The 22,121-nt window shown below is 40.3% G+C and overlaps 1 protein-coding gene across 1 annotated transcript in view; it reads left to right on the top strand.

The window, feature by feature from the left end:
• Window positions 1-1,128: 1,128 nt before the first annotated feature.
• LOC309805343 (uncharacterized protein) overlaps window positions 1,129-22,121 on the top strand; it is a gene marked incomplete at both ends in the record, with an annotated part of 105,324 nt that continues 84,331 nt past the window's right edge. Inside the window, 1 exon segment of the mRNA XM_082623271.1 lies at window positions 1,129-1,137. Coding sequence (XP_082479397.1) covers window positions 1,129-1,137 — 9 coding nt within the window.

Consider the following 22,121-nt stretch of genomic DNA (forward strand, 5'->3'; position numbering starts at 1 on the left):
GCTTGTGCCTGGTTTCATCTGGACTTTGCCCCATGTGCTTTTTCCCTTTGCTTGTATTACTTGGTATTCTTTCACTGGAATAAATCTTAGCTGTGAGTATTACATTCTGAGTCCAGCAAGTTCTCCTAGTAAATCATCAAACCTGGGAATGTCTTGGAGATCACAATACATATTACATTCTGGAAAGGCAAAATCACAGAGTCAGTAAACTGATCATTTGTTTCCAGGAGTTGAAGAGGGTGATTAAAGCACACTGGATTTTTCAGGGCAATGAAACTGTTCTGTGTGATACTGTAATGGTGGATATGTGACACTACGCCTTTGTCAAAACCTATAAAACTTTGTAGCACAAAGAATGAACCTAACATACACAAACTTTTAAAAAATAATGATTTAGGAAATCAGGGAATCTCAGGATGGAATGCAAAATGTGACGGAGGAATCTAACTGTATTGCAAATGTATGAAGCATCCTTACTTGTGGGAATGGAATAAACCTAACTTTGGAAATTAGCGGAGCCTGTAAGATTAAAGGGAAAAGAAACTATACATAAGCACTGGATTCTAGTTGATAAATGTTTTCCCCATGGGGGTGCAGGTCAACTCTGAAACCATTAAGCATGTATACTGGAGTGGAATAATTAAGAAATTGAATAACAGATGGTGGGAGGAAGGTTCTTCATTGTTGAAATCAGAAATTATACATAAGCAAGGGGAGAAGCCTAAAATGACCTATGTGGAAATGGATTAGAGTTGGAGACACCAAGATGAACTCTTATTTAGCTTAATATAGATATAGACAGTTAAATATAGAAGTATTTATAGATATGTATATATACACCAAGTTAGTATATTTCCTTGCTCTGTCAGCTGAGACTGCCTAGCAACCATGGCACCCTAGTTGCAAAAAGCACATCTAGCACCCAGATCTTGGTTCCAATATCATTCATACACACACACACACACACACACACACACACACAGAACCAACTAAGCCTCTTTTGTAAAAATGGCTGATTCTACTAATTCTAGGACTGGGACAGGAAACGTATAAGATGAGCCTGAAACATCCTACAGTGCCAGAAAGTAAGGAAGTACTAATTTACTAATAAATAAATCAATACCCACAATGATAAAGGTATGTCAAAAGAATATAGGAAACAACTTAAAAAGCTCCCAATGGCCAAAGGTGGAATAATTTGAGCAACAAAATAAAATCACATTGAATAATAACAATAATTATTATTATTATAATACCTGGATTTCTGGTACAGGCTTTCCAAATGACCACATGCAAGCTATTACTTCTCAGGAGTAAAAGAATGGTCACTCCTGCCTTTCAGTGGTTTTGCTTGGTTCACAGTGTCCTTGAAGATTCCTCTAAAACTCCCACTCTGCTATCCCAATTTCAGGTTTCTCCCTCTAGGATTTACAGTTCAAGCATGACTTGATTCTATTGTTAAAACAGATTCTTGTTGGAGAGAGCGATTTCTGTCCAGGTCCTTACCTGACAGATGAGCAGCAACTGACTGACCTTCCATTTGGATCCAGCTTCATGTTGCATTCTATCTGGTGCCATGTGGGTTCAAGCCATGATTCTTCTCCTTACAAAGTGGGGAGTTTGGAAGCATCATTTTCCCCAAGTGTCAGAATCTTCACCTCTGAAAAGGAGATCATTCAATTACCATGTTCATGAAAAGGTTGTCACAGTCAAATGAGAAGATGAATGGCAATAAACACCATGAACTGCAAACCCTTACCTACCTATGAAGGTAAAGGATGACTCCCTTATACATATACACATCACTCTCTTCCAAGGATGTGCTAACAAGATCATCCTCACAAAGAGCACAACCAACTCTCCTTATAAAAACTAACCCAACTCTCAAGGCTTACCTCAAATACTACTTCTTCCATGAACCTTTCCTCAGTTCCCAAGTCAATACTCCCATAGTTCTCAGTACTGGTTTTTTACTGCTAATCATCCCTTCCCTTGTACTTCATTTTCTGTCCTGTAGTTGTCAACTCATTCGAGATTTATCTGAATGGTATTCTTTTTTTTTTTAACATCTTTATTGGAGTATAATTGCTTTACAATGGTGTGTTAGTTTCTGCTTTATAACAAAGTGAATCAGCTATACATATACATATATCCCCATACCTCCTCCCTCTTGCATCTCCCTCCCACCCTCCATATCCCACCACTGTAGGTGGTCAGAAAGCACCAAGCTGATCTCCCTGTGCTATGTGGCGGCTTCCCACTAGCTATCTATTTTACATTTGGTAGTGTATATATGTCCATGCCACTCTCTCACTTCGTCCCAGCTTACCTTCCCCCTCCCCGTGTCCTCAAGTCCATTCTCTACATCTGCATCTTTATTCCTGTCCTGCCCCTAGGTTCTTCAGAACCAATTTTTTTTTTAGATTCCATATATATGTGTTAGCATACAGTATTTGTTTTTCTCTTTCAGACTTACTTCACTCTGTAGGACAGACTCTAGATCCATCCACCTCACTACAAATAATTCAATTTCATTTCTTTTTATGGCTGAGTAATATTCCATTGTATATATGTGCCACATCTTCTTTATCCATCCATCTGTTGATGGAGACTTAGGTTGTTCCATGTCCTGGCTATTGTAAACAGAGCTGCAATCAACACTGTGGCACATGACTTTTTTTTTTTTGCGGTACGCGGGCCTCTCACTGTTGTGGCCTCTCCCGTTGCAGAGCACAGGCTCCAGACGCGCAGGCTCAGCGGCCATGGCTCACGGGCCTAGCCACTCCACGGCATGTGGGATCTTCCTGGAACGGGGCACAACCCCGTGTCCCCTGCATTGGAAGGCGAACTCTCAAGTACTGCACCACCAGGGAAGCCCTACAATATATATTTTTTAATTCAGATATAATCATGTCACTGTTAATATCTTTCAGTAGCTCTCCACTGCCCTTGGGGTGAAACGCAAACTCCTTAGTATAGCAGGGCTCTGCCATTTTTGGACACTGTAGGCTCATTTCTTCCCACTCTCATCTTGTCACACACGATTTTCTAGTTTTCTAAATGCATTAAATTTTCTCATGGCTCAGCCTCTTTACTGCCTAAATTCTCCCACCCAAACATTTGCCACAACCGCCCCACTCTCTTCATGTGGATAATCTCTCACTATTTTTTAAGATTTTATCCAGGTGCCACATCTTCTCCATAAAAATGTCTTTGGCCTCCCTCAAAGTCAAACTATATGTCTGTTCTATGGTTTACAGTGCTCTGGACATAATGCTATACACACTGAAGGAAACAGAATATGTCACCCCAAAATGTGTCTCTTCACCATAAAACTGTCCTGAGCTGAAGGCAATCAAGAAGCAGTAAACACAGAAAAAAATGCCTTTTCTATTTAAAGACAGAAGATAAATCCTTCTTTTTCTAGAGACAGACTCTTAACAGCCCAGAGGAATCTGCAAACCAACCTTGTTAAGCGAACCTTTATCACTACCTAGTCCTAATTGGACTATCCCTAGCTCAAATCCCTTTGTCTTGTCAATTCTTCACAAATGTATTCTTTCTTTGTCTAAAAGGTACAAAACCTTCCTGCTCTGGTCATTTTTTAGAATCTTCACTCTCTTGTGAAGACTCCCATATACATGTAAAAATTCAATAAAATTTGTATTGATATGTTGTTTTCCTGTTCATCTGTCTTTATCAATTTAATCTTCAGACACAGTCAGGGACCTTAGGAGGGTCAAGGAAAACGTCTTCCTCCCTTACAGTGCAAAAGCTAAGTGAATATCCCATACACTTATGATTATCATTATTATTTTTTCTTGGCATTGAACCCAAAGTTTTTATTTTATTTTTTAACATTTTCATTGGAGTATAATTGCTTTACAATGGTGTGTTAGTTTCTGCTTTATAACAAAGTGAATCAGTTATACATATACATACACTTATTATTATTTTTATCTCTCTCCCCATTGGACTGTGAGTTCCTTATCAGATAAAGAAACAAATGAATGAAGTCTATACCATATTCCAGGAAGTTCCATCACCAGGGTGGTTTGTGCTAAGAAAGACTGCTCTGAAGCTAGTATTTTCCTTTTGAAGTACCTGGGCCCATGGCCTAGTTTCTGGAAAATTAGCCTAGTTTATTATAAACTATAAGCTAGTCTTCCCCTGGTTGTTGGTGACCTGGAACAAATTAATTTCAAATACTAACGTGTTACTCAAGGACTTTATGTCCTAAAGCCAGCTGGAGGGCTGATAAAATAATTTAATTCAGTGAAACAAGGTATTACTTACAGTCACTAATTAGGTGTTTTCAAACCAAATTGTTGTCTCTGCCAAAAAGAAAACTGTCCAATTTCACAGAATCAAATTCCTGGCCAGGTGGCCCAACACCTCCACATTTTTCTCAAGAAGCCGAATGACATCCTCTCATGCACGGGCTGAGTAGATGGAAAACTACCCAGTGTGCGATGAGGGGTAAGGAGAAGGCCTATGAGGAAGGCCCCTACAGTGCCCCATCTAGGAAAATCTTTCCCCTTTAGAGAATTTTTGATTCCAAATTTGCTAACTCATTCCTTTTGCTACAGCAAATTAAATTCCTGTGATTGATCTAGAGCAAGGGTGTTGTATAGTGGTTTGGTATGATGTCAAATCGACCTGTTTATGACAAAAATGAAGTTGTTTTTAAGAGTGAAGCTGTTTCCAAGAATGAAGTTATTGTTTTGATATAAAGGTGAAACTGTGTGTCAGGATGTCATCATCCACATCTGTGGTTGTCGATAAACACTCAGGAGCTCAGCTGGGGGCTTATTAACAAGAACATATGAAGAAGCAACTATGGTGGGGACGTTTAGACAGTAAATACTCAGAGTTTGTAAGGACTATAGGATAGTGTTCAGTCTGGGTAAGGTGACCCCTTGCTGATCTAAATAGCTCTCTGATGACCCTGGGGCATTAGCTCCTGCCTTGGTAATTGAGATGCTTTTACTAGTAGTCATGAAAGCTGTGCCATGGCCCCTAGGACGAGATCATCTAGCCCATCAACGGTGATGCCACTGTTCCCTAGCAACATGCTGTAGCAACAGGTGACTTTTGCTCTTTGTGCTGACAGCTGGATATCAGCTCTCAGTTGACTAAACCACCTCCCCTGAGAACCAATTGGTAGAAAGGCACATCTCAACTAAATTTGGACTTTATGGCATCATGTCCCCTTGCCTGGAACAGTAGTGTAATTAATCTATCATTGATTTGGAGTATGTTGTTTCTTTATTGGCTTGAGAGACATTGTCCTGTATGCTACTGGCTTGTGAAATTATTATAATTCCCACAGTGAACCTATATTAAATAAAATATTGGCAAAGACAATCTCAGTCTCTGAGCAACCCTTGCCCCAAACAAAACAAGGGGTCAGCAAACTTTTCTTAAAGGGCCTGATAATAAATAGTTTGTTTTGTGGGCCAAGCAACAAAATTGAGGCTATTACACAAGTACTAATATAACTGCTTAAATTATGATCAGTTAAAAATGTATAAAATACATCCATAGTTTGCAGGCTGTGTGGCTGGATTTTGCCCTTGGGCTGTAGTTTGCCAATCCATATGCTAGAGTGTTGTCTGTCTTCCCCATGATAGCTCTTTCGGTACCTGAAGGTAGCATACCCCCAAATGCTGACCATACTCAATCCCCACTCAGAGTGTTGGCTTCTTTATCCCTCCCCTTTCAAGGTCTCCAGACCCCTTGCTCTTAGTATGAGTTATAATGAGTTATCTATTTAAAGACATGGCACTCTGATGAGATGTAATACTCTAGCTCTTGTTTGTGCAGCATAAATTTTGCCCAGCATCACTTATCCAGAATCTATACTTCTATTTAGAATGCTCTTTTGTTCTCCCCTCCTACCTCTGCTTCACATAAGTAAGGTCCTATTCATCATTTAAATCTCAACTTAAAACTCCTCAAACCAGCCTCCTTTGACCACCATAACCCAAAATGCTACACTCCATCCCCATCTTTCCCCTGTTTCGGTGCCTCTGTTTTTCTTCATAGAATGTATCCTAATTGTAATTATTTTCTTAATTTGTCTGTTTGCTTGCAGGATATTTTTGTTTGTCTCCTCACCCAACAGGATAAAGTAAAAGTGTCTAGACACCTAGGATAAATTCTAGTTCTGCCCTCGATGGAGTACATTGTATCAGATTTAATCTCTCCTATAAAAGCTGAACTATATATATATATATATATATATATATATATATATATATATATATGTATATATATAATTGTTTACAGATATTGGACAATTACTAAAGCAGGGCTATTAGAAGGAAAGCACATGAGGTAGAACCACCCCATTCACACCAGCTTTTTTCTTGAGGGCATTTTCCAAATTGTGATGCACAGAGAGTCAGGCAGACAGCAACAGTTTTGCTGCAATGAGGAAAAAGTTCAGAGTTCACTGCTGCTAAGACGACTGGGATTTGAGGTGCAGAGAAAGGAGAGAGCAGCAGAGAAGGAACCCCAAAGAGCTATGTAAAAATCTCTCTTGGGTCCTGGAGTGGCTGTTAGCAATCATGATAAGGACAGACTATGTCCTTTGTAGACATAAAATTTATTGACTTTTATCTACTTCTGGGCATTTATCCAAAAGAAGTGAAAGTAGGATCTGGAAGAGATATGTGTTTAACCATATTCACTGCAGCACGACGCACAAGAGCCAAGAGGTGGAAGCAATGCAAATGTCCATTAATGGATGAAGAAAAATGTGGTCTATACACATGAAATGTTATTCAGCCTTAAAAAATACAGAAATTCTGACATATGCTGCTACATGGATGAACCATGAAGACATCATGCTAAGTGAAATAAGCTAGTACAAAAAGATAAATGTTGTAGGATTCCACTTATATTTAATGTAGTCAAATACATAGAGACCCAGAGTAGGATTGTGGTTGCCAGGGGCTGGGAGAGGGGGTTGGGGAGTTTTTGTTTCATGGGGACAGAGTTCAAGTTTTGCAAAATGAAAACGTTCTAGAGATCTAGTAAATATAGTTAACACTACTGAACTGTACACTTAAAAACTGTTTAGATAGTAAATGTTATGTTCTGTGGCATTTACCACAATTAAAAACAAGCAGACAATTTTTTAAAAAAATCATCCAAGTTTTAAAGTTGCTTACACACACCTCACCTCACTAACCTTTATAGCAATCAATGCAGAGGAGGTGAAATGAGGAGAGGAAAACTCAGAAAAGTTTTAACTCGTAATGAAACACATGCTTTTAGTCAGTAGAAGAACTAGAACCTATAAGAAGGTGATGAGACTAATAGTAACTTATTTACAAATATGGCATATATATTTATAACACTAATAATTATTTTGACTAACATTTATTGCCCACCTCCTCTATGCAGATACCATGCTAAGCCCTTTCCATCCAGTACCTCTTTTTAATCAGCAAATCTGCTCTAAGAAGTACTATTACACCGTGCTCCACCCTCATCACCAGAGCCTTTGCCTCCGGTGCTTTTTCATGGCAATATGACTTTGTATTTGTGCTTCCTTGGAACTGAGATTGTCAGAAACTGGACTCATTAACGCCATTACTTTAGTTTATTTGTCTGGATGTGAGAAGTAAATCTGTTTCCTAGCAACTCTGTCCCCTGCTCCCTCAATTCCCCTTACTCATTATCTTTCCCACGATCAACTACAAACTAGCCAAATTATGGGCAGGTTTTAGACCTCCCAGAAACAGAAGGGGCACTTGCAAACATTTTTCTTTTGGCATAAAGTAGTTCTGAAGACCCATGCTTCCTGAGGATAAAGCAGGGAAATGGAAGTTAATCTTAATGTGCCTACGGATTTGGGAGCCACGTCTCCCAGGGTGGTCGAAGTGCAATCTTTTGGCCATTTCATGTAAAAACTAATGTTAACCCTAAAGGAGTCATCATTTTGGTTCAAAAGGGATCCCCATGACAGTAATTGCCACTATGGTGGTTTTACTCTCAGCTCTATTGTGAAATCCCTAAATGACCACCCCCATTACACCTCCCACAGTTTAATATCTTGAGAATCAGACAACTATTCAAACTGGCCCGCCAAATACCCCTGTAGGAACATGAAAAAATGACCCCTATATCAATACAAAATGCAACTAGGGACTCATGCAGCCCATATCCTCCTCAAGCTCAGGGCTTTCCAATCATGAATAATCTACATTGATTACATATTTAGGAAAATTTGTCCTTTTCCCCAAATGTAGTCCTTTCTGGAGTTATCTCCTAAAATGTTCCAACAAAGAGAATTTCAGAACTGTGTCCACGAACCAAGGTTAACCCTGGGTGATACATGTTGTTAGTTTACTTTCATATATTTATCCCTTCCTCTGTTTATTCAATGCATATTTTTAAGCACCTACCATGCGCCAGACACTATTCTAAATGCTGGAGATGTGGCAGAAAACAAGCCAAAATCCCTGTGCTAGGTTTTATGAATGGGTCTCTTCTTTCAGGCCCATAGTAGGACTACATTTCCCTGACTATGTGAAGTAAGGGCTTGATTTGGCCAATGAAATATGAACTATACTGATGTGTGTCACTTGGGTGTAGAAGCTTTAAAACCCAAAGTATTTTTGCCATGCTCTACTTTCCCCTTGCCTCAGCAACTAACCTCGGTCCTGGAATTAGGAAAGCTCATAGGAAAACTCCTAGGAGACACAGCATAGATATATAACAGCAGCAATAAAGTCTTTGTCAATGTATGTCACTGAAAAACATTTTATTAAAATATAACCTTTTTTCATTGATAGAGCCCATTTGCTATGGACAGATATATTCAAAATTCAATCTCTTAAAGCTGAACCTGAGTTCTACTAGCCTGATCATATGGCATAAAAGCTAATAGTAGCCCAAGACAAACCCTGTTTCTCTGATATAAAAGAATGTTGGGATGTCCTTCTTCAACTCTAAAGGCAGCAGAAAGATATAAAGAAAGGAGTCCTAGACTAGGGAGAAAACCTAGGCTCTTGCTGCTGTAGCCTGGCTCAGAATCTAGTGTATGCAGGCAGCTGGGTGCCTAGTAAGTCAGAGCTTTCTAAATCTGATCCGCCATTAGATTCACCACCTGATTTTGGCCAAAAGCATTCCCTAAGCAGATCACTAGGTCTGGGCAGGTGCCCTGAAATTAAGCTCCCCAGGTGATTCTGATGCACCATGTAGCTTTTGCTGTCATTGCTGTAAGTCATAAGCCTTCTAATAACACATGTCACGTTGGCCCATCCATGTGCTTCAACCTCTATGTTGGTTCCTGATTTGCATACCCACTACCATTCTGAGACTGGGATCCCGTTCTGAACCTAAGCTTACTAGGCTGGAGCCTTGACCACACACATCTCAATATCTTTGTTCTGGTAACTGAGTCCTTTCACCCAAACTCCCAGCCACTGGTTTGAGCCCTGCTTAACAGAGATGACAGGGGACAGACACATGACACCTCTGTGATTCAGGGTAATAGCACTACTTAAAGAAGAAGCCCTGCTGAGACTCACTGTGGGATGTAATGTCCGGATAGAAGTAAGCCCACATTCTCTTCTCAGAGAAATTCCCTCCCAACCCCTGTTGAGGGGTGAATAAAGGTAGGTGTGTTTTAGCATGTGCTCCACTACAAGTCATAGCCAATTGTACAACCTAACACTCAAAAAAGGCAACACAAGAAAAGCCAAGCTACTGATTGGCTAGCAAATAATTAGTGCTCTTCCTGGAGAACTTGAACAAAGAAAAGAAAAAAAAACTCTATAATCCGAGCCGGGTGTATGTTTAGATTGAAAAGGCATGTGGAGTCGTGGAGTTGTGGAGTCATAGACGGGATGGTCATTTTCAGCTACATTTGCACTGAGAAGTTGTCTTAGAAGGTTGTATTACAGAAACCAATCAACAATTTTTAATACAACCAGAGAAAGAAAAATGGACAGAGGAGGAAACTTAATCCTTAGGACCTTTTCAGCAAAACATGTGCCTTTCTGAAGCAAAGCACAGTTGACTCCTGAACAACTCGGGGAGTAAGGGTGCTAACCTTCCACACAGCCGAAAGTCCGTGTATAACTTTACAGTGGCCTTCTGTTTCTGTGGTTCTGTATCTGCAGATTCAACCTACCGAGGACAGTGTAGTACTTTTCAATGCATTTATTGAAAAAAAACCCCAGTGTAAGATGACCCACGCAGTTCAAAGCCGTGTTGTTCAACGGTCAAAGTATACAGCTGTATTTCATTTTTGTGAATGCCCCTGTAAACTTTTAAAACTCTCCTTTACTTGCACCAGCTTGAATGGGTTCAGTGCTTTGCAAATAAAAAGATTTGCCTATGTTGAATTCCCTTAAGTGGTGAACATTGATCTTATTCTAGCCTGGAGCTGATTCTTGGGTCTGACAAATTAGACTATCACCCAGACTAAGGCCATCTTTTCCCACCAGCCTGGCCACTGAAGTCTAAACATTACTCTCAGCTGAGTCAATCTTAATTATGCAAACATTTTCCCAGCTTTCTTGATTTATAATTGACAAATAAAATTGTAATATATTTAAAGTGTACAACATGATGATTTGATATATATAAACATTATGAAAGGATTCACACCATCTAGCTAATTAACATATCTAGTACCTCACGTATTTTTTTTGATGAGAACACATTTTACTCTGTTAGCAAAATTCAGTTATACAATACAGTATTATCAACTATAGTCACCATGTAATATATTAAGTCCTCAGATCCTATTTCTCTTATAACAAAGTTTGTACCCTTTTACCAACCTCTCCCCACAACCCCCACCCCTAGCAACCACCATTTTACTCTCTGTTTCTATGAAGTCAAACTTTTTTTTTTTTTTTAAAGATTCTACATATAAGTGATACCATGCAGTATTTGTCTCTTTCCGTCTGGCTTATTTCACTTAGCATAATGTCCTCCAGATTCATCCATGTTGTTGCACATGGCAGGATTTTCTTCTTTTTTAAGGCTGAATAATATTCCATTGTGTGTATGTACTTATGTTTTTAATCCTGAGGAATCTGCATACTGTTTTCCATACTGGCTGTACCTATTTACATTCCCACCAACAGTGTACAAGGGTTCCCTCTTCTGCATATCCTCGCCAGCAAATTTCATCTTTGTCTTTTTAACAAAAGCCACTGTATGAGGTATGAGGTAGTATCTCATTGTTGCTCTGACTTGCATTTCCCTGATGATTAGTGATGTTGGCCATTTTTATGTATTCTTTGAAAAAAATGTCTATTCAGATCCTTTGTCAATTTTTTAACTGGGTTATTTGAGTTTTTTGCTCTTGAATTGTTTGAAGTCTTTGTATATTTTGGATATGAACCCATTATCAGATAAGTGGTTTGCGAATATTTTCTCTGATTCCATAGATTGCATTTTCATTTTGTTTCCTTTGCTGGAAGAAGCTTTTAGTTTGATGTAGTCCCAGTTATTAACTTCTGTTTTTGTCGCCTTTGCCTTTGGTGTCAAATCCAAAAAAATCATTGCCAAGACCAAAGTCAAGGAGCATACCTATTATGTTTACTTCTAGGAATTTTATGGTTTCAGGTCTTACATTCGAATCTAATCCATTTTGAGTTAAATTTTGTGCATGCTATAAGGATCTAGTTTTATTCTTTTGCATGTGGTTATCCAGTTTTTTCAGCACCATTTATTGAAGAGACTGCCCTTTCCCCATTGTATATTTTTGGGCACATTTATAAAAAATTAATTGACCATACATGCAGGGTATTTCTGGGGTCTCAACTGTGTTCCCTTGATCTATGTGTCTGTTTTTATGCCAATACCATACTGTTTTGATTACTATAGCTTTGTAATATAGCTTCTGTGTAGGAAAGACAAACTTCTCCTGTGTTTCTCCTTTACTCTCACACTACTCTACTGTACCTCACTTCATTTCTGACATCAAATGTATTTGATTTCCACATATCAAGCAATTCTACATAACATCAACTGTGTGTCCTACAATTTAACTCAATGCTGACACTATTTTCCTGGACATAGCATCAGATTCCACAGGTTAAGGGCTCAGAACCACAAGACTGCCCTCCAACTTCAGATGCCAATCGTATGTCCAGGTTGTTACTTGTGCTTCTAATCAATGGCTATAAGTCAGAGGTTCTCATGACACCCTCTTCAGGTTAGATTGATTTGCTAGAGTGGCTCACAGAACTCAGGAAAATCACTTACTTAACTATATTCCTGTTTTATTATAAATGGATATCACTCAGGAACAGCAAGATGACAGACATGCATAGAGCAAGGTATGTGGGAAAGCGTGCAGAGCTCCCATGCTCTTTCCCAGTATGCCACTCTCCTGCAACCTGCATGTGTTCACTGATCTAGGAAGCTCTCTGAGCCCTGTACTTTGGGGATTTTTACAGAGGCTACTTCAAAAAAGCACGACTGATCATTAATTCAATCTCTAGTTCCTCTACACTTCCTGGAGGATGGGAGTGAGGATGAAAATTCCAAACTTCTAATTATGGTTTGGTCTTTCTGGTGGTCAGCCCCCATCCTGAAGCTATACAGGAGTCCACCAAGAGTCACCTCATTAGAACAAAAGATACCCTATCAAACAGGAAATTTTAAGGGATTTAGGAGTTCTGCATTAAGAACCAGGGTCAAAGACCAAATATTAGACTAAAAGCTGCTCCTAGTGCTCTTATCACTTAGGATAAGTGCCAGGATAAGTGTTTTAGGATCTCTGTGCCAGGAACCAGGGACACACACACACACACACACACACACACACACAATTTTTTCTATTATTTCACCGTTTGTTATCAGGAAGTGTGATGCCTTCAGCTTTGTTCTCTCTCAAGATTGCTTTGGCTATTCAGGGTCTTTTGTGGTTCCATACAAATTTTAGGAGTTTTTTTTTTTTTCTACTTTTCTGGAAAATGCCCTTGAAATTTTGATAGAGGTTGCACTGAATCTGCATTTTCCACAGCTCCCTCTACCCTGGGGAAGGTGGAGCTGTGCGGTGTGCTTGTGTACCTATTTAACAATTGCTTCCTTGTTTTCTACAGTCTTGTGGGACTCATGAACGCATGCCTCACTGGCTCTCAAAACTAGGGGATTTCAGGGACTATTTCTCCACCCTAAAACTTGGGGCGCTATATGTGTGGTCCAAATCCTTTGCTCCTCAGGGAGAAGCTGAGAGTTGGGGGATTCCTCCTAATTGTAAGGTGCTGTGCCAGGGATGGGGTTTATAGTGAGACAGTGTTTCAACCTTTCCTACTCATTTTGATGTGAGGTATTTTCTCAGATGCTCAACACGCAGGAGTCATTCAATTAGTTTCTGGATTTGGAACTGACTCATGTACAGTTATATATTCAGTGCATTTACACGGGGAGGGAGATTCAGGACCTCCTATGTCACAATGTTGGTGACGTCCTCCCAAATACTAATAATGCTACTCTACCAACAAGATTATTTGTTTACTTTTACCTTCCCCTACTCCTAAATTGAAATAGCTTTATTATTCTCTGGATGCTTTTGGAAAGTTATTAAAACAATCAATTGATATCTGCGTAACAAAGTATTAAATACTTGGGTGAGGTATAGGATATGAAAATACATCCTAGTATCTTAAGAAATTTGCCTCATGCTTTCTTATAAATCCATATGTGCCCTGATTTAAGGAAATTTATAACGATAAATATTGCTACTTGTAATAAATGATGAGGTAAATTTGCTTTTCTAAATCAACTCTTCAAATTCAGAGCACTCTCCTTCCACATATAGGCGTATATTTCAAATATAAAAACTACCCAGAAAAACTGGGTGGGAGAGGGAGAAAAGACAGCAGGGCTCAGTGAAGACTATCTTAGTGACCTGTGAATATCAATAGGAAAGCAAGATTCGATTTGCATAGATTTCCAGGACATGCCACTTATTAGTGACAGGCAACCCACAGAGCCTATGACTCCTGAGACTCTGGAATGAGTTTCGCTGGCTCTAACCTCACTCGAACACACTCAAGACAATCCCCAGAAAATGATGTCACAGCACTATTTTTTCTAGGAATTAAGTCTTACTGTGAGCTGGCTACATTTGTCTCCTCTTTGCACGGCACAGATATCTTAATGTTAAGAGCCCTGGCTGCCTCCACATCTTTTTTTTTTTCTTCCAGTTTTTAAAAATTTAACTAATTAATTAATTAATTTTGGCTGCGTTGGGTCTTCATTGCTTCACGCAGGCTTTCTCTAGTTGCGGAGAGCGGGGTTACTCTTCGTTGCGGTGTGCGTGCTTCTCATCACGGTGGCTTCTCTTGTTGCGGAGCATGGGCTCTAGGCGGCACATGGCTTCAGTAGTTGTGGAATGCGGGCTCAGTAGTTGTGGAGCACGGGCTTAGCTGCTCTGCAGCATGTGGGATCTTCCCAGACCAGGGCTCAAACCCATGTTCCCTGCGTTGGCGGGCGGATTCTTAACCACTGCACCACCAGGCAAGTCCCTTCCTTCCAGTTTTGTTGGGATATAATTGACATAAAGCCCTGTTTAAATTTAAGGGGTACAGTACAATGATTTGACTTAATACATCATGAAATGACTACTACAATAAGTTTAGTGAACACCATCCTCTCTTATAGATACAAAATTAAAGAAATAGGAAAAAAATTTTTCCTTGTGATGAGAGCTCTTAGGATTTACTCTCTTGAAAACTTTCATATATAATGTACAGCAGCGTTAGTTATATTTATCATGTTGCACATTACATCCTTAGTATTTATTTATCTTATGACTGGAAGTTTGTACCTTTTGGCTACATTCATCCAATTCCCCTCCCTCCACCCACCTCACCACCTCTGGTAACCACAAATCTGATCTCTTTTTTTTATGAGTTTGTTTGTTTTTGATGTATAATTGACCTACAACACTTTTAGCTCCTGGTATATAACATAGTGATTTGACATTTTTATACATTTCAAAATGATCACCATGATAAATGTAGTTGTCATTTGTCACCATACAAAGATATTACATAATTATTGATTATATTCCCCATACTCTACATTTGACACCTGTGATTCATTTATTTTGTAACTGGAAGTTTGTCTGTCTTACTCTCCCTCACCTATTTCTCTCCTTCCCCCACTCGCCTCCCCTCTAGCAACCACCTGTTTGTTCTCTGTATGTATCACCCTGTTCCTGTTTAGTTATGTTTGCTTATTTGTTGTGCTTTTTAGATTTCACATGTAAGTGAAATCATCTTAATGTACTGATTACTTCTTCTTACTGAAATGCAACTAGTATAACCTAGGACACTCATTGTGAACAGAAGACTGAATTCCCTACTACATTCTACAGTGTTTGCTAAGTAAAACTCTCCTCCCTGTATCTTGTCTTTCTTCTCCAGAATCAGAAAAAAAAAATAAACATGGATTTGTTGGAAGACTGGTGTTAACAGTACACTTAGTTACTCATCTATAGGAATTTATGGATGTCCAATGTAATGAACATATTATTAGTGATTATATTTTTGTTAAATTTCTATATGAGAGTTCTAGAAAAAATTAATTTAAAAACATTTATTATAGCATAGTGGTTAAGGATGTGGCCCCATGAGTCAGGTGCCTGGGTTTGATCCCTTACCAGCTGTTGTTATTCAGAGACATGACATAAACCTTCCAAGGTTTAGTTTCCTTGTCTTTAAAACGGGAATAAAAATAGAAATAAACTTGCAAGATCATTGTATAAGTTAAATGATATAACTCACACGTGATGGTTAATCTTATACATCAACATGACTGGGCCATGGTGGTGGTTGGGATGAGAGGTGTCAAGATAGCTTATCAAATATTATTCTGGGCATGTCTGTGAGAGTGTTTTTGGATGAGATTAACAAATGAATCAGTGGACTGAGTAAAGCAGATTGACCTCCCTAATGTGTGTTGCCCTCATCTAATCAGTTGAAGTCTTGAATGGAATAAAAAGGCTCACCCTCCCTCAAATAAGAGGAAACTCCTCCTGCCTGAAAAAAAACCTACTTATGCTGGGACATTGGTCTTTTTTGGCATTCAGATTTGGGCTGAAACATTGGCTTTCCTGGGTCTCCATCTTGCCAGCTGCAGATCTTGGGACTTCTCAGCCTCCATAATTGCATGATCCGATTCCTTATAATAAGTTTCTTTATTATTATATATACATATGCATATATATTAGTATGATTGATTCTGTTTCTCTGGAGAACCCTGAATAATACACTATGTAAAGCAGTTAGCACAATGTCAGACTCATAGTAAACACGTGATGAAAGTTTAGCTCTTATTATAAATAACAGACTATTCTGGGCAATGGAGGAGCAACCACTGAGATGTCTCAAAATCAAACATTTGCCTTCAGGAAACTCACAAATTAATAGGAAAGATAGAGTGTGCATACTACTAAATGTTATTCCCTTGCTTAAAATCTTTCAATGGCAATTTATGAGCTTCAGGATAAAATGCCAAACTCCTGAGTATGAATTACAAGCCCCTTCATTATCTAGTCCTGGCAACACCTTTGCTTAGAGGCAAGACCTCTGTGTTGATAACGGTCTCTTCCTATCACACACTGAATTCCCTCCTGTTCCCTCTGCCTCTGATGATGTGTTCTCTTTGTACTCTTGAAGAACTCCTATTCACCTGTCAAACTGCATCTCATATCACGTTAGGTGTTCCTCCCTATATGTTCCCTTTAGCAACTTTTCTTCCACTTTAAAGCATAGTCTACAATACACCACCACTGTGGGTTTGTAAGTTCTGAAGAGGTTCCAGCATGAGTCTAAATTGCGTCCCCATCTAGGATGCTGACGTATTGAAGAATTTCCAGAGAGCAACCAGAGGACACATGTTAGTGTAAAGGGCCCAGGACTCTCTGGGGAGAACATAACCTCAAGGAAGATGAAGTCTGACAGACCTGCTTGGCCCAGGAACAAAGCCTCAGGCCCAGAATGGAGGGTATTTGTAATCAGTTAACTGAAAGTCTCAAAAGCTGGTGCTTATCTTGTTTTTCTTTTGGTAGAAATACTAATTCCATTTACACTTTCTCAGCCCAGACTTTCTTCTTTTAATTTTCTAGAACACAAGACAGAATAAACTTGCATAGCCAATTCAGCCCATGAAAAGTTTAAATTTACCTTCTTGAAACCAGTGTGTGCGTGTTTATCTCAGGAGTTAGGAGCCACAACATGGATCCAGTCACCATGTAGACCAGAAAATCCCTACAGCCTGGGTGTATTTAATGCCAATATGAAAAGATTTCAATCTAAAATGGAACCGAAGGACATGGAATGGAGAATCTCACTCATGCGCCCTCAGAAGAATGGAATATAACCGAGAGATTGATTTCCCATAAATGCCTGCTTTACAGAAGACCAAGACTTACCTCCTGATCAATGAACATCCACCCACAGTCTCTTCCCATCATCAAGCCAGTGAACTTCCTGCCTGGATTCTGGCTGGACTTCTCCCTCTTTGCACTCCTTGCCCATAAACACAGCTCACCCCAATCCCTCAACAGACTCGCCTCTAGCTTACTATAGAATGGTATGTGTTTCCAGAATGGCAATTCCTCTACTCTTCCTGAATAACCTCAATTTCTGGTAATTTGAGCTTGCCTCAGTTTACCCCCTTATTTAAGGTGACACTAACATGTAGGAGAGGATGGAGTAAATGAGGTGAAAGGAGGTTCAGAGCATCCTCTCTTTCAGTAAAACAGGAACATGCCCTGCTGTTGCAATGTTACAGAAGTGATGCCTGACGCTTTGCTGTTCCCAGCCCCTTCCCAACCCCTAGAGCTGAGGCCATTTGGTCCTCTCTGCAGGTTCAGACACACTCGAGCGATAAGACCCAACTTCTCATCAGGAACATAATCCTCAATAATATTCATTCTTATTTTAACTGATGAAACATTCAATGTAAAAACATTGGAAATGACAGACAAGCTCAAAAAGCTCAAAAATAAAATTATCTCTAATTTAATCACTCAGAGCAACAGATAATATTTTAGTTTATATCCTTCCAATGTTACACGCACACAAGAACACATAACACAGAGTGGTATTATACCAAAATATTGTGGTGCAACTTGCTGTTTTCACTAACTACAGAATTTGGATATTCTCTCATGTTATTAAACAATCTTCTTCCTTATTTTTATGGCTTTGAAACACTTTATTGAATGGAAGCATCATAATACAGTTAACCCATCCTTTGGTTGAATAGCAGTTCTTTCCACCTTTTCTGCTATTCCAAATGATCTCACAATGAATGTTCTTGAGCCATAATCCTTCTGAGCTCTAGGGATTTTCTTAGGTTAAATCCTCAGAAGTGAAACTGCTGGATCAAAAGTTGTGCATAGTTTTAAGAATTTGAGAGCAGATTTCTGAATGGTCTCCTAGAAGCATATCTGGGGCTGAATATATTCCTCCAACACTACATGAGACTGATTCAGAAGAATTTAAAGAGTCCTAAGCTAATAGAAAGATAACACAGCAGCCAGCTTGCTGGCCAGCCAGCCACATATGCAACAAATATTTATTGACTGAATACTCTACACTTGTGCAACGAATAGTGTAGCAAAAAAGAATAACCCCTTCCCTCCCTGTACACACAGTCTAGTAGGAAAATCAGACCAGCAATGATAACATTGATCAGTTTTGCCTTGATACTGCTTCCATTCAGACAGTATGTCTCATTTTAAAATCAAGCCCCCTGCTTTATTGCTGGGACTAAGTGTCCTGTGCTGGAAACTGGGCCTCCTTATTTTCCCACATTAGGGACCATGTCTTGCTCTTGGGAGTTCTCTTGGAGATGCTACACAGTGGACCAGAAGCCAACCTGCTGAGGACATTTCCCTGCTGAGTAATGTGCCAGACTCCAACTGCACATTACTCCTTTTCTGGAGAAGTAATAAAAATCATGGCCACTTTGGGCTTTACTTTACTCACTCTGTGCCAGGCCCTGTACCATGCACTTGATAGAAATTATTTCATTTCATCTAAACACAACAATGCTATGAGAGTGATACTGTTGTTATTTCATTTTACGAATCAGGAATAGGAGTTCAGAGACTTTTTAATTTGCCCGCTGCCAGCCGGCAGAGCTGGGATGCAAATACAAGCCTCTCTTACCTGCATTTCTCTGCACTGTTTACCTGGGTCCCTGTCTGTGCCCTGATACAATGCCTGTGTTGCCAGGCTAGACATTCCCTGGTCATCTATTGCTAGGTCCATCTCTAAAGGCCTACCACACCTAGTGAGCAGCGGGGGCCTGGCACTCTCCAAACTCTACTCCAAATAGGCATCAGGCTGCCCTGGGCAAACCTAATGATCTCCACTGCCAATGATCCCCAACGTATGGACCAAAGATGACGTGCTACAGAACCAAGGCAGGCCTTGGCTTAAATGAATAAGCAAAATGTGAAAGTGCATACAATGAAATATTACTCAGCCATGAAAAGGAGTATGGTACTAGGACATACTATAACATGGATGAACCTCAGAGCACTATGCAAAGTGAAATACACCAGATGCAAAAGGACAAATGCTGGATGATTCCATCTATATGAAATATCTAGAGTAGATAGACCCACAGAGACAGAAAGCAGATCAGTGATTGCTAAGGGCTAGGGAGGAATGGGGACGGAGAGTGACTGCTTAATGGATACAGGGTCTCCTGATGAAAATGTTTTGGAAGTGGATAGAGGTGAGACTTGCACAAAATTATGAGTGTACTAAATGGCAATGGATTGTTCACTTCAGCATGGTTAAATTTATTATGTCATCTGAAGGTTACCTCAATTTATAAAGGAGGTGGGGGCAACAACCTACGAAGCCGAAATAGTTGGACCCAGAAATGTCCTTTTATACAAGATTCCGCATGATACCGGTGCATGCTACCATGTGTAAAACGGTTCTAAAAATCTCCCAGTATGGCTACATAGGACAATCCTCTAAAAGAGGCCAAAAATTAAAAGTTTTTTTTTCAAAGCTTGGTTTTAAGAACACGAATGCTAAAGCAAAAGCATGGTTATAACCAGCACAAAAAGCCCCAGAGCAAGGTGGCATCAATGACCTGCCTGATAGCACTACTTCCAAATGGCAAGGAATTCAGAGGGTTCATCCAGACCACGTACGTGTATCCAGCCTAGTCACTGGGATGGGAGAAATGAGGACACAAAGCAGGGGGCAGGGAATCCCTGGTGGGACAGTGGTTGGGAGGTCGCCTGCCGATGCAGGGGACATGGGTTCTTGCCCCGGTCTGGGAGGATCCCACATGCCGCAGAGCGGCTGGACCCGTGAGCCATGGCCGCTGAGACTGTGCTCCGCAACGGGAGAGGCCACAACAGTGAGAGGCCCTCGTATCGCAAAAAATAAATAAAAAAGCAGGGGGCAAGGAAGGAAGGACTGGGAGTTTGGCATTAGCAGATACAAACTACAGGATGGATAAACAGCAGGGTCCTACTGTAGGGCAGAGACAACTATATTCATTGTCCTGTGATAAACCATAATGAAACAAAATATGAAAAAGAATATATATATACATAAAACTGAATCAGAAATTAACAGAAGAAATTAACACAACAGAAAGTAACACAACATTGTAAATCAACTATACCTCAATAAAAAAGAAGAAGGAAAAGAAAAAAAATAGAAGCTAAAGTTGGGTTGCCTTTGAGGGGAGGGAGCATGCAGAAGAGGGGCTGGCAGGGTTCTATTTCTTGCTCTGGGTGGCAGCTACAAGGGTGCTCACTTTCTTGTTACTCATTTAGCTATATATTTATGGTTTGTGCACTTTCATGAATGTGTGTTATATCTCACAATAAAAACAGTTTCTAAAACTGTAAAAAAATATAAATATAAAAAGTTAACCTCCTTGAAAAGAGAAAATGGGTGAGAAAATTCTCCAAATCCTGTAAATGACAGTACCAATGGGACTCTGACAGGTAGCACTCTTTCTAAGTTCCTGCCAGCACTGTGCTATATACGCTGGGGGCACAGAGAAGAGCAATCCCCATAGGATGCTGCCCTTAGCAAGTACACGGTCCACTTCCAGGATTTTATCCCCAGGATATCATCGAGCAGAAGCAGGAAGATGATGGAGATTTGTAACAACCACAAGACAGGAAAACACCCAGATATTTACAAAAGCAGGAGGGTTTTCTCAATATTTTGATTAGAAAGACTAACCAGCTTACCCACACATATACCCTGGCAGGGTCAGCCTGTTCCCTATGAACCTGCTGGTTGGGCAGGGCACAGCGGGTCCTTCATAGCCTTTGGTGATCTCTGAGACTCGCCTGGGAAATACCTTCTACCGTTGAAAAGGGTCAGGGACAAACGAGCTATCACTACGGGAGTCAACACTCTGGAGAGGTTCCGAGTGCTTCTCCACCTTGTCCCACGAGGCCGAATTTCAGAGAGAACTTAGGTATCCTCTCGGCTGCACTGGTCTCATCACCAGGGTTGTAATCCCTTCTACAGAATCCTGACTGTCTGGTCTCTTCCTGAACACTTACCCCAGCCCACGTAGTCTCAGCAGGTGGGGAACATCATTCACAGTTAGGAAGTCCTTCCTTCATTGTGTCTCCCCGGGACTCCGACATGCTGACTCAAATCAGCCCAACCCGTGGAGTCACCAAAACGTACAAGGTGTGCATCCCTTGACCCAGGAACCCCACTTCTAGGAATCTGCCCTGCACGGAGAGAAGCACAAGGGTATAAAGTTAAAGTGTATAGCATCATGGAGAATTGTATCAGTGCTCTCCCTGACCCTGGGACTGTTCAAGTAAAGTGGAGTGGCCGTTGGACAGGGGTGCAGTAGATGGGGTCTTGCATCCAATGGGAGCTTAGACTGGGTGATGTCAAAGGTTATTCTAAGTATAAGGCCTTGAGTTGCTCAGCTCCAGGATGAGAGAGGAGCGGACAGTTCTGAGCTCACTTTCTGTCATCTCTCTCTTACCTGTCTCTCCTCCCCTTGGCTCAGACCACAGAGCTCCACAGAGAAAGGGATCAGGATGAGGTTGGGCTTCACAAGCGTCGTGACGTGACTGGAGCCACGTCTTGTGCTTATGTGGGGGGAGA

This window comes from Mesoplodon mirus (genome assembly GCF_964341445.2).
Source record: "Mesoplodon mirus genome assembly, chromosome: 5".
Lineage (NCBI taxonomy): Eukaryota > Metazoa > Chordata > Mammalia > Artiodactyla > Ziphiidae > Mesoplodon > Mesoplodon mirus.